Raw genomic sequence first — 12342 nt, 5'->3', positions numbered from 1 at the left:
GAAAAAAAAACCCTTCAGTGAACACTTTCCTCTTCCTTTCCGTTAGCCATGGGTGCAGTGGTGGATCGTGGACGCAGTCGACGGAACATCTCAGCAGTGGGAATTGTCAATCGCGCAGCAAATAGACTTTTTGCCCGCAGTATCTTTGTTTCCTGTTGTCGTCGCAGGTCTGCCTCCCACACGCGAGAAACTCCCATCAGTAGTGTAAAGAGTTCCAGAATTGGTATTTTAGCGAGTTCACCATAGGCCGTGAGTGTCTGGCCTTTTCTCTCTGCAAGGCGATGAACGACGTCGAAGTTACTGCCACTCACATTACTTCGACCGTTATTAGAACTCTCCTTACTACTACTGCGTCGTTTACTAGAACCGTTGCTATTGCTATTGTTATTGCTATTGCTAATACTGCTGCTGGTGTTGTTGTTTTTGTTATTACTATTCACAATGCTGGTGCCGCTGTTAGATGCCGCATTCATTACCCACGCTGCTGGATCGTTGGTGACTTCACTGTGAGAAAGACATTCTGCAAATTTAATTTTTCGTCCAACTACGGTGTGACGTGTAAGGCTATCCGTAAAAACTTTGCAAGTTTCTACAAACCTAAATATTTGTACACGATGACGCAAACGACTTTTTTTTAAAAGATAACGAGCCTTACGATGAGCATCGCAAACAATCACATAATGATGTATACGATGTCCATATTCATTAAGCAATTCCCCTATCATTTTCCGCTCTTCATGGTGAGAAGAAAGTTGAGATGGTGCGAGTATATTCAACATCTTATCCGTAATACCACGGTAGATAATATTATCCTCCATCTCACCAATCGCCGCTCCTTCACTAAAGCCCAATATTTTACCATCAGCACACTCTGTTAAGTTCATTACTACCGTTTCTTGATCATCCCCAGTTGTTACTCTAACCCGCTTCTGAATATAAAACGAAGAAGATGAAGTAGGCTCATTTATATTTGGATCGGAGTGAGGCACGGCGAGAACTTCTGGTGAACCAATTTGCACCATTCGTGAAATGGCCCCTTCCTCAGCACTATCCTCATCTGTAGAGAAAGAACTACATACACTGAAGAACTCATCGTTCTCCTCTAGGGCCAATTGCGATAATCCTGATTCCGTCGTCATTTGTAGTGTTATCTTACGTGCTTCGAATTGGGATTCTCCCTCTTGATCGTTTCCATTACCTTCTTCTTCTTGTTTTTCTCTTTGTAGTTCCTCCACTTCTGTTATGAGTAATTTCTTGCCTCTTCCTCGTCTCCGTATTTCTATCGGTGCATCCGAGTTCACATATCTGTTGACTGGTCGCATCTCTTTACATTGTGTTTCCTTCTCTTTCTCTTTTTCGTTTTCTTTTTCTTCTTCTGCACGCACGGAGGTTAATCGTACCAGTTCTGATTGTATCAATGCCGCTGCAATATCATCATTACTGCTGCTGCCACCATGCGATGATGGAATTTGATCCGCATCGATGAAAGGCAATAACAACTCTAATGTGGGTGCACCACTAAAGAAGTGCATCTTCTCCTGTACGCGGGTATCCACAAAGGGGCGAAGTACCTTCCATCCCCCTGTAACCGCCCAACCAGCATTAAATATAAGCATTCGCCGCATAATCTCAGGATAATATTCCTGCATTATCTTCGCCATCTCACGTGCGAAGGAGAGTGTCATGGTGTTTACTGCAGAGATACTTAAATTGCATAGATCCAACACAAGCGTGCAGCGATCTACTTTTCTCTCTTTAGATAGAAAACGTGCGGTTTCCATGACTCGCATTTGCACCCGTAGTAATTCTGTTTTGTATCCATTCTTTAGGCTTAAAACCATCATGGGAATATCTGGCGTATTCCACATAATAGGACAACCTTCCTTATCAAACCCGTATAAGAAAGAACCTGTACTTTCAATATCTGGTTTATATTTCTCCATCATGATATAATTGAGTTTCTGTTCCTTTCGTAGAGTGGCATAGGTTCGTACAGCTGCTTCAGTTTCATCTACATTCCATCGTTTGCTAATCAAAAACCTATAGAGTATATCACAATCAGAGACTTTCTGAGCATCATTAAGAGGTAGAATATCCTTTACACGGTTGTATAGCAATAAATTTTTAGATTTTTGTTCTGGTGTGAATACCACAACACCTGAACGCTCCTGCGCTGCGTGATCCTTCTCGTACGAAGATTCAGAAAAATCATTAGAGTTCATCGTTAGTAAACTTTAAAAGAAATTTCTAATATATATATATATTTACCAATGAATGTCACACACCAGCAGAACTGCCGCGGGGTCAGTTCTGGTGGGTGATGCACTTTTTGGCTGAATTTAGATTGAAGTAGAAAGAAAGTACTTGAGAAAACAATAAGATATTGTTTTTTTTTTTTTATAAATGATTGGCCCTTTCCTTTTTTTTTCTTTTTCTCTTCTTATTGCTACTGTTGTCTCCTTCTATGTATTTCCCCTAGACACAAGAACGAAAAAGCAAAGCTCTTTGGAAACCCAATAGAGAGAACGAGAAAGAGAGAGAGAGAGAGAGAGAGAGTAGAAACAAGTAGAAAATAATAATAATAATAATAATAATAATAATAATAATAATAATAATAGAGACACAAGAAAAAGGTTCAGAATTAATATTTTTTTAAAAAAAGGATAATATATATATATATATATATATATATATATATATATATATATATATATAAGTTCAAGTACAGAAAGAGGTGCACTAAGGAAGTCAGTTCTCATATTCACACCTCTGCAAACATATTCCTCAGTTAAGTGTAAAGATATGGGAACTGTAAAATGAACAAAAAAGAAAAGAAAAAACTGAGTAAACCGCATAGTCTTTCCTTCTAACTTCTTCTACTCGATCACGCTCTCTCTCTCTCTCCTATATAGAGATAGATAAGCAAAGAAATAAAGAGAATCAACTAGATATATGAATGTATGCGTGCCATTCGAAAGAAAGAAAAAAGAGTGGTAGATGGATTTAACTAGTACCTCCACGTAGAGCATTGTACTTTTCCATTAAATCATTATCATCTTCCTCCTCCGCCTCTGCTGTTGTTTCAACCGTCGGTTGATTCTGTGGTAACTTCGAACGTCCAACTGTGGCGCCCTGCATTTTCCCCTGCGTGACTTCCGCCACAACTTTACTCACCTCATCCTCCAGCTCCGTATCACTGATCTCATCATCCAGCGCATCGTCAATGGTGTCATTCATCATTTCCTCAATGAGACCCGCTTTTACCATTTCTTTACTCATCGCCTGCATCACTTCCTGCACCTCTCGCACCCGCACGAGTTCATTCATCTGCGACATCACAACTGAACTCTTCTTGAGATTGCCTGCGAGTTTTATCTGTGAAACTTGCTGTTGAAGGTGCATGGAAACGGAGTTCATCTGGGTGCGGGCTGTATACATGCGACGCACGGCATTACGGGATCGAATTATCTCTTTTGATAACATCCGCACCGCAACGTTATCGCCCTGACGAGCCGCTTGTTTGGCTGCTTGTTTTACTTTCATTTCCTCACGTTGTATTTTTCGGATTTGTGTGTCAATCTTTCGCATTTCCGAGTTGAGTTGCCGCCGCCAAACCTTTGCCTGTTCCTCCGGCGTCTCACGTTTAAACATTTTGCCCAGAATATTCATGATTTGACTCTACACGCTATTATACAACACAGTCAAAAGGAGTTCTTCCGGTAATAATAATAATAATAATAATAATAATAATAATAATAATAATAATAATAATAATAATAATAATAATAATAATAATAATAACCTTCTCCCACCCTTGTGTGTATGCTGGTTTCTTTGTTTGTTTGTTTTTATTCTATCAATATATATATATATATCTTTATTTCGTCTATATATGTATATATACTCGTTGCGTGGAACACGCTACATGGTATGTATGTGTGCATATATACATAGAAAAAAAAATAAAAGCAGAAAAACAAGATTATATGAAATGACGTGCAAACATTACAACGATAGACTAAGTGTGAAACTGTAAAAAACAAAAGGAGACACAATTTTACAAAAAACAAAGTCAAAAAACAAAGAGAGAGAAAGAAAGAGAGAAATATCATATTTATGATAACCACTACACAGAATCTACGTATCTATATCATTTATATTCCATCCTGCTGCCCTAAAGCGGGCCCGTTCCTCCTCCTTCTCATCTCTTCCATTACTTGACTGAATATCCGATCCCATTCGTGTGGCCTGTACAACTAGAGGTGGTTGCATTGTATAACAGACAGGCATCACAACATGTGCCACTTCTTCACCACCAGCAGCACTATTTATATCCGCTCCAACATGCAATGTCATCATGGTATCTAACTGATATGTCATGGGCAAACACAAATCCAACAAACGTCGTGCACCTTGATGTGTGATCACATAACAATTCGTGGTTCGATGCATTTGCGGTACACGACTAACGCCCTCCGCTATACGCAACAACGGCGTTTGTCCAGCCGTGTCCAATCCACTCACATACACAAGTTCCCAATCGTGTGGAACACGCCGCATGCGTTCCTTGTACAATTGATGAAAGTTAACTGGGAAAAGAGAGTCATCTTCAACTATAAGAACACAACGCAGACGTCTCGCTGCGATAACGGCCCACAACATCACGTGACTGAGGGCACAACCAACAGCACCGTTATTGAGATCCATGCCCCAAATATGTTGAGATTCTTTCGCCTGCAAACGAAGAAATCCTAATAGTGAGAGTATACCACAGGCATGGGCTTTGCGAGCATCAATTGTATTGCCCTCCACGGCGGAGAAGCGTTTGTAGTCTTCTTCACTAAATCCCGCACGCTGTAATTGTTTAGAAATAAACTTCCATCGATCTGGTCGTCTATCGAGATTAATGACATACACGGCATCAAATAGAGAAGAACTTCTCTCTGGCAACGAGGAAGCCTGACGGCGAGCGATGTGATAAGGAAAAGAAATAATACAACGTGTAAGGAGACTCGTAGTGAGAAACTCTTTCTTTAAACGCAGTAATCTTGACATTATTGGGATGAATGATCTTTTTTTTCTTTTTTTTCTTGAAATGGGGAGGAGCCTTCTGAGAAAGCCAGAAGGCTACAAGTACTCCCCTTATAAAAAGTTAAAAAAAAAGATCATTGGAAAATGAAAGAAAAAAAAAAGAAATAGGGTAAAGAAGGTATAAATAGAAAGAAAGGGGAAAAAAAAGTGCATCAGAAGAGGTGGGAAAAACCAGTACTAATGCAAATGAGAGAAAAAAAAAAAGATGGATCAACCTTCTTTTTTTTTGTTTGTTTTGGTGTTGTCGTTCTCCGGGAGAAAGCGTATTACCTTCTCTCCCTTTATCGACGGTCTTATTTCGCTCACTCCTGCCATCTGTGTTTCTTCAAACCCAGCATCGCACGGTTGTCGTTCGCCACATATCTTCTTTTCTTCTTTTCTCGAGCTTTCCAGATCTCTTGTTTCTTATTTATTTATACATTTTGTTTTTTCTTCCTCTTCTTTTTTTTCTGCTTCTTCTTCTTCCTTTTCTTGTTTTCTTCATCATCTTCCTCTTGCCCTTCTGAGTGCAGACTTCATAGTAATGCTCTGTATGACTCTCACTCACTCTTACTTTCTCACTCAGTCTGTATAAATTGTTTATTCTTATCATCTCCAGAGGCATCCCATAGAGGCAGACCACCGCGCTGGTCCCATTATCTTTGAAATACTCCCAGGCGTCGGATCTGTTTGCACCAAATCATCCAACATCTTTCCCTTCACGAGATGCACATATTTTCCCTCATGCTCGCCGGTCGTAATAATATATGAAGCCGCCAGTGTTACACCTGGCGAGGTGAGAAATAGTTCCTTCTGTGGTGTAACTTTCAGTAAGTATTTATAACTTAATGTACTAGCCGTACCCTCACGGTATATCATACGCATTATCATGTTTGTCTGCGCCGACAAACACTCCTGACGCGGGTATGAGTATCGACGTTTCCAATCTTCATTATTCTCCAACGCATGACGGGTATCATAGCGATGTTGGAGTGAGTCGTATTCCCATAAGTGTATCATTTGATTAAGGGCGCCAATCTGCACCACCCAGTATCCCTGGCATCGGCTTACAGAGGCACGTAGGGGCAACAATTCCATTGAAATGCGGTGAAAAGTATCGTACTTGTTCGGCAGAATATCCCAAATGCAAAGTTCATACACCTTTTGATTGGTGATATTTAAGAAAGGGAATGAGCGTTTTAACATGTTTTCTCTTTTCTTTTTTTTTCCTTTGTAAATATATATAAATATATATTTATATATTTATATATATTTGCTCTTTGGTGTTAGTTAGGGGAATGTAGGGCGATGGGAGTTATTTTTCGCTCTTAATGAATTCTACGGCTTTCTCTAAATTTTTCTCTCCTTTACTTACTCTGTTATGTTGTCCTCCACTTTCGGTCTTTCAACTGAATTGACCTCACGTAATGAGAAAAACGCGTAGACCACGAGTGATTTAAAAAAGGCAGCAATGAACACACTCCTTTTTTCTCTTTTCCTCCCTTTATAAATAAGTACTGTTCTTCCTTTAGTCAAGCTATAAGAGAAAAATAGAGGTCAGGTGTTGTAGTAGAATAAAAGAAGAAAACAATAGCATATATATATATATATATATATACGTAATGAAAATTAGGATGAGTATGCGTTTTTTTTTTTTTTCCCTGTAGCCATAAACTTTTCTTTACTTGTTTTTTCTCTCTGTGCATATTTTCTTCACATCCACAGATGAAGGGTTTCCTTCCTTGGAATAGCAGCTTTATGTAAGCAAGAGAGAAACAACAATAGTAGTATTTTCTCAACACCCACATAACGCAAATACACCACAAATATATATTCACCTCACTTCTTTTTTTATTTTCTTTGTTTCATCTTCTTGTCATTTTTCTTCTTGATAAACGTGTTTTACCACACGTTTTTTAGAAGTATATCGACTACAATTATTCACTGCATGTCTTCAATTGTTTCATTTCTATCTTTGACTGAGTGAGGGGTTATTACTCTCCTTTGTAATTTCTTACTTTTCCTCCGCATTTTATTTTTCTTTTTTCTCTCTGTCTAGAGTATTCCGATATATTACTTCCCACCTCTGCATCTGCACTCGTGAAAAGCAAAAAACAACAACAGATGGAAGAAAAATAAAAAAGAAAAAACCGAACTGCATCAAAAACAAAAAGAAAACAAAACATTTCCGTCAAACAACAATTCATTCAGAGACCTTCCTAGAAAAACCTAAACTGTAGCAACAACATACATCCATATTGCAAATACACACAAATATATATATATATATATATTATATATTTAGAGAGAGAGAGAGAAAGAAATACACAGATGATCCCTTTACGCAGAGAATTACCGATGTTTACTCAGCGCTTCTTTTTTTTTTTTCTTTATCCTGTCCCACTTGATATGATGATATACACTTTGCTGCTGCTTGATAACACTCCCATTTACTCTTCCATTATTATTATCATTATCATGTGCAGATGATACACAGAAGAGAGGGAATACGGAAAGACAGTGGGTCATCACCCCAGTGAATTTCATTTAAAAAAAAACATAAAAAACACACGTTTACAATCATAATCTCTTTACTTCGTTTTCTTATTCCTTTTTTTTTTGCAGTTTAGGGATGCTAAAAACATGAATATAAGTAATATTAATAAACACGAATAAAGATAATAAAAGGTGTCCCGATTAGAGTAACTTATATTGCACTCCTCTACTACCATTATCCAGACACGCCTTGATAAGTGTCGGGGACGCCTGTACACTATCGTCCATCGTAAAAAAAAAAAAAGAACTGGAATGTAATGTAAGTCAGTTACGCAAAGACAACTTCACAAATATGTTTTTCCTCTGCATCATGTGCGCTCTTATATCCAGTAGACGGTGCGGCGCTGATCCCACGACCTGCGTACAATAATTCACGTTTGCCTTTAGTATAAAACTCAATGCGTGGTTCAACATGATAGTATGCTCCCTGATTCCTTGGTTCTTCCTGTGCCCACATGAGTTCTGCATCACTGTACTCCTGCAGTAGGTTCTGTACCTCTGCCACTGGAAATGGTGAAAGTTCTTCAATACGAACAAGAGCTACATCCTTGTTTCCATTTGCTTTACGGTACGCATTTAAAATATGATAAAGTTGTCCTGTACACAAGACAAGGCGGCGTGCCTTTTCAGGAGGTACGGATGAATCCTTAATAACAGGATAAAACTCCCCCGAGGTGATTTCATCCATACTCGACTCATTCGGTGATCGCAGGAACTGTTTGGAGAAGAAGAGAATCAGCGGTTTGCGGAAGTCCCGCCGGATGTGCCGCCGGAGCAGATGGAAGTACTGCGCTGGTGTGCTCGGATACACAACTTCCATATTCACACGGTGTGCCCGCTCCGCTGGGCCGTACGCCGGCGTCTCCACATCTTCCGCGACGGACTGCAGGAATCGTTCGATGCGGCCGCTGCTGTGTTCCGCGCCTTTTCCATCGTAGCCGTGCGGGAGTGAGACGACGACGGACTGCTGCTGATTCCACTTGGACTCCCCGGAGGAGATGAACTGATCAAACACAATAGCCGCCCCGTTGGCGAAATCGCCGTATTGGGCCTCCCACACCACAAGAGCATTAGGGTCATTTAGAGAATAGCCCGTGGCGTAGCCAAGGACACCGTACTCGCTGAGAGGACTATTGGTAACGACAAAAGCCGCCTGGCCTTCTTGAATGTGTGCAAGTGGAGTGTAGTGGCCAACTTTTTTCTGATCGTGCAGGACGGCATGACGCTGGGAAAATGTTCCTCGCTCCACATCTTGTCCCATAAGTCGTACATGAACGCCATCCAGAAGGAGTGAACCAAACGCCAACGCCTCTGCCGTGCCCCAGTCAATGCCTTCTCCCTTTTCAATGCTTTCATTACGACGATCCAATACCATCTTGAGTTTAGGGTGTATCTCAAAACCTTCTGGGAGACGTTTAAGGGCATCCAAGACAGGTTGTAAGGCTTTGCGAGAAACAGCTGTTGGCTCCATCTTTACTTTACCCAATTCATCCGAATACTTCATATTCTTCCATAAATCTGGGATGCATGATTTAAGGAATTGACTGTAATGAACTTTACCTGCCTCATTTTGAAAAGCTCCATAACGTTCCTTTTCGGCAATAGATTTGGCCGTTCGTTGCTTTTGGGTAATAACACCATCGGCAATCAAAACAGCTGAATACTTGGCAAATAAATCACCCATAGATCTAATGCGATTGTACATAAGTGGTTGGGTAATAGTTGGATCATCATTTTCATTGTGTCCAAAACGACGGTAGCAGACCAGATCAATAACGACAGATTTATTAAATTTAGCCCGAAAATCGGAAGCAAATTCAAACACACGTACCACATCCTCAGGAGAATCACCATTTACGTGAAAAATAGGACATTGAAAGACACGACCAAGGTCAGTACAATAAGCACTACTGCGAGAACATTTAGGATCAGTGGTAAATCCAATTTGATTATTTACCACAACATGAATAGTACCACCTGTGGAGAATTCACCAACTTCACTGATACACATAGATTCAAAAGCAATACCTTGACCACTGAATGCAGCATCACCATGAATTTCAACAGGGAGAACTTTTGATCGTCCATCACCCTTGCATAAAATTTGTTCTCCTCGTGTATATCCCTGTACAACAGGGTTTACTGCTTCAAGATGTGATGGATTGGCGAGCAGTTCTGTAGCCATTTTCTTTCCATTGCGTAAATCTATAGTAGCACGTGCTCCAAGATGATATTTTACGTCTGATTGAATTTTAAAAGGTTCTAGTTCTGGTGCTGTTATACCCATGAACTCTTTTAATAATACAGGAAAAGGTTTTCCAATAACGTGATAAAGTACATTAAGACGACCACGGTGAGCCATACCAATATTTACCTTTTCAATACCGTGATTAGATGAATTCTCAAGAAGAGCACGAAGTCCAAGAATAAGAGACTCTGCTCCATCTGCGCCAAAACGTTTTTGTGTAGAATATTTCCGCTTGAAAAAATCCTCAAAGTGTACGGCAGAGGCAACAATATCCCATGCCCATAAACGTTCTTCCTTACTGAGATTGCGGTGGAGTGGGTTGTAAGGACCAGCCCCACTTTCCACCGCCTCCCGCATAAAGCGTACAGACTCTGCGTCAACAATGTGTGATAACTCATATCCAACCTTTCCACAGTAACGCATGGTGAGGTGCTCATGGAGTTGTTTTATAGTCATAGGTTGACTGTTCGCATTCAGCACACCACCCACTTCACCCTGAAACCCAACACGTACCACACGGTTATAATCTTCTGGTGTGAAACCAAAGAAACCCAAATCGAGACGTAGTAATTCTCTAAATCTACGAGATGGGGTACGTCGTGTGGGATCATCACTTTCGTAGTTTAACGGATCTGTAGAAGCCATCAAATGACCACGATCCTCAAAGGCCTGAATCATCCACGTAAGTCGTCCACAATCATCAAGTGATTGCTTAACAGTTGTTTCATCTCCTGAAGTTGTCGGTATTACACGAATTGGTGAGTTTAAAATAGGTTTTTCATAATCCTGCAGCTCCCTTGCGGAGAAAATTTTATCCCATGAAGGGTCAACAGAGTTTTTGTCAGCCTTCCAGCTCTGGTAAACAGTATCAATGTACATGGCAGAGGAACCATTCAGGAAACTATCGTTTTCGTACAGTAAACGGCGTTCGGGAACATTTGATTGATTACGACGCTGCTGCGAAAGCCACAGTGAAGACGCCGAAGAACCTCGTAAAGCCACAAGCTGTTTCGACGCAGATGATGTCAAAGTTAGTCGACGCATCATCTTTAATGTTTTTTTGTTTGTTCTATCTTTGGTTTAATACTTTGATTCCTTTGGGGTAACTATTTTTTTTAGCTTGCTTGCTGTCCTTGATGTTGGTGTTCTTTCTGATCTTCGCTAGTTTTCCTTTCTTTTCTTTCTTCCTTTTCGTACGTATGTGTGTATGTGTAGGGTTTGCTCCACTAGAGAATGTATTGTTGTTTTCTTTATTGTGCGAGACGATTTGCCTGGTGCTGTCAGGGCAAACCGTATTGATCTTCTACGTTTATATAAAATCAATGCAATTAGTGAATAAAGAATAAGAAAAAGAATGAATAGTAATAATAAAGAAAAAAAAACGAAAATAAATAAAACAGAAATAAATCCAATAACATACTCTTCACATATAGCATTTAAGGTACAAGTGCTAGACTCAACCTTTACTTGTAACACACACAAACACAAACACGTATATACACAGACACACATATAAATATCATCATATGTTTAACTGTTATGGTTTTTACTCGCTGCACAAAACACACAAAGTGCAAAAAAAAACGGCCAGACGTCCTCTCCTCACCAACACGCAGAAGGTAATTGTGACAACATAGACAAACTCCTCATTATAATAAGAAATTCTACATAATACACACTCACCGAAATAAGCATATATATTCTCTTTTTCTTTGAACCATCCCCTTGCACATTACGCTCCAAGGCCCTTTTTTCCATGTCTAGAAAGAGCATTGTTGAATTGTTCTTCGAGTGCACCATTAATGGACTTTAATGTGCCTTTATCCGCTACAAAAGTGTTGTGGTGTGTTCCCTCATGTTTTCCACCTCCCATTAGACGAGCAAACTTGGTACGTTTCTTTGTATTTCCATCAAATACATCAGTATTAGCGTACTGTCCAAGATCAATCTCATCTTGATTTTTTGCACTGTTTTCACTCTTGTTATTGTTCTTATTACTGTCATATTCATCAGAGATTTCATCTACTCTTTCTCGCTTTGTACCAGAGACTTTTTCCTGCTGGTTACGAGGTACGTGTGGACGTAGAGTGTGTCTTGCGCTCTTTGCAGCAGTCGCAACCTCCAATGATGAAGACTCATCAGCCTCGATCTCTTTAAGTGCTGCTACAGCAATTAGTAATAAGGCGTCAGTACGGCTTGATAACTCATCCGGCAGCATTCCATATGTTTCTGTTAACTGCAGTGCCACTTCTCGTACTTCCTTTGCCGTGGTCTTAAGAGATGTTGTCATTGTTAATGATTGTGGGAACAAGAATGGTTATTCCGTCTATGTATGTGCGTACGTGTGTGCCTATGTATGTATTCGCCCTACTGACACCTTGTTTTTTATTGTAATTGTTGTTCCCCAAGTAAAGGAGAGAGCGAAACAAAGAGAAAAAGTGGAAGGAAAAAAAGTTTAAGCTATTTTT

At 39.9% G+C, this 12342-nt stretch overlaps 6 protein-coding genes across 6 annotated transcripts; all 6 read right to left on the bottom strand.

Moving 5' to 3' along the window:
• Positions 1–14: 14 nt before the first annotated feature.
• LSM04_006246 (CRAL-TRIO lipid binding domain) lies at positions 15–2222 on the bottom strand (the record flags this gene model as incomplete). Its single annotated transcript, XM_067334537.1, has 1 exon — positions 15–2222. One exon carries the CDS (start codon positions 2220–2222, stop codon positions 15–17), a length of 2208 nt encoding a protein of 735 aa, XP_067191766.1.
• Positions 2223–3003: 781 nt separating this feature from the next.
• LSM04_001079 (Snf7 family) lies at positions 3004–3651 on the bottom strand (the record flags this gene model as incomplete). The annotated part of the gene is made up of 1 exon (XM_067334536.1): positions 3004–3651. One exon carries the CDS (start codon positions 3649–3651, stop codon positions 3004–3006), a length of 648 nt encoding a protein of 215 aa, XP_067191596.1.
• A 486-nt stretch (positions 3652–4137) lies between these two features.
• Positions 4138–5055, bottom strand: LSM04_001326 (Glycosyl transferase; the record flags this gene model as incomplete). Its single annotated transcript, XM_067334535.1, has 1 exon — positions 4138–5055. One exon carries the CDS (start codon positions 5053–5055, stop codon positions 4138–4140), a length of 918 nt encoding a protein of 305 aa, XP_067191604.1.
• A 624-nt stretch (positions 5056–5679) lies between these two features.
• On the bottom strand, positions 5680–6276 carry LSM04_003933 (NIPSNAP protein; the record flags this gene model as incomplete). The annotated part of the gene is made up of 1 exon (XM_067334534.1): positions 5680–6276. One exon carries the CDS (start codon positions 6274–6276, stop codon positions 5680–5682), a length of 597 nt encoding a protein of 198 aa, XP_067191700.1.
• A 1618-nt stretch (positions 6277–7894) lies between these two features.
• Positions 7895–10921, bottom strand: LSM04_002601 (Transketolase-like; the record flags this gene model as incomplete). The annotated part of the gene is made up of 1 exon (XM_067334533.1): positions 7895–10921. The coding sequence occupies one exon, from the start codon at positions 10919–10921 to the stop codon at positions 7895–7897; it is 3027 nt and encodes a 1008-aa protein (XP_067191650.1).
• Positions 10922–11606: 685 nt separating this feature from the next.
• LSM04_007883 (Small acidic protein-like domain) lies at positions 11607–12164 on the bottom strand (the record flags this gene model as incomplete). Its single annotated transcript, XM_067334532.1, has 1 exon — positions 11607–12164. The coding sequence occupies one exon, from the start codon at positions 12162–12164 to the stop codon at positions 11607–11609; it is 558 nt and encodes a 185-aa protein (XP_067191808.1).
• Between the last annotated feature and the right edge of the window lie 178 nt (positions 12165–12342).

The sequence above is a fragment of the Trypanosoma melophagium genome (assembly GCF_022059095.1).
Source record: "Trypanosoma melophagium isolate St. Kilda chromosome Unknown ctg22segment0, whole genome shotgun sequence".
In the NCBI taxonomy this organism is placed as follows: Eukaryota; Euglenozoa; class Kinetoplastea; order Trypanosomatida; family Trypanosomatidae; genus Trypanosoma; species Trypanosoma melophagium.
Note: the sequence above shows the minus strand (reverse complement) of the source record. Positions and strands in the feature narration are given on the sequence as shown.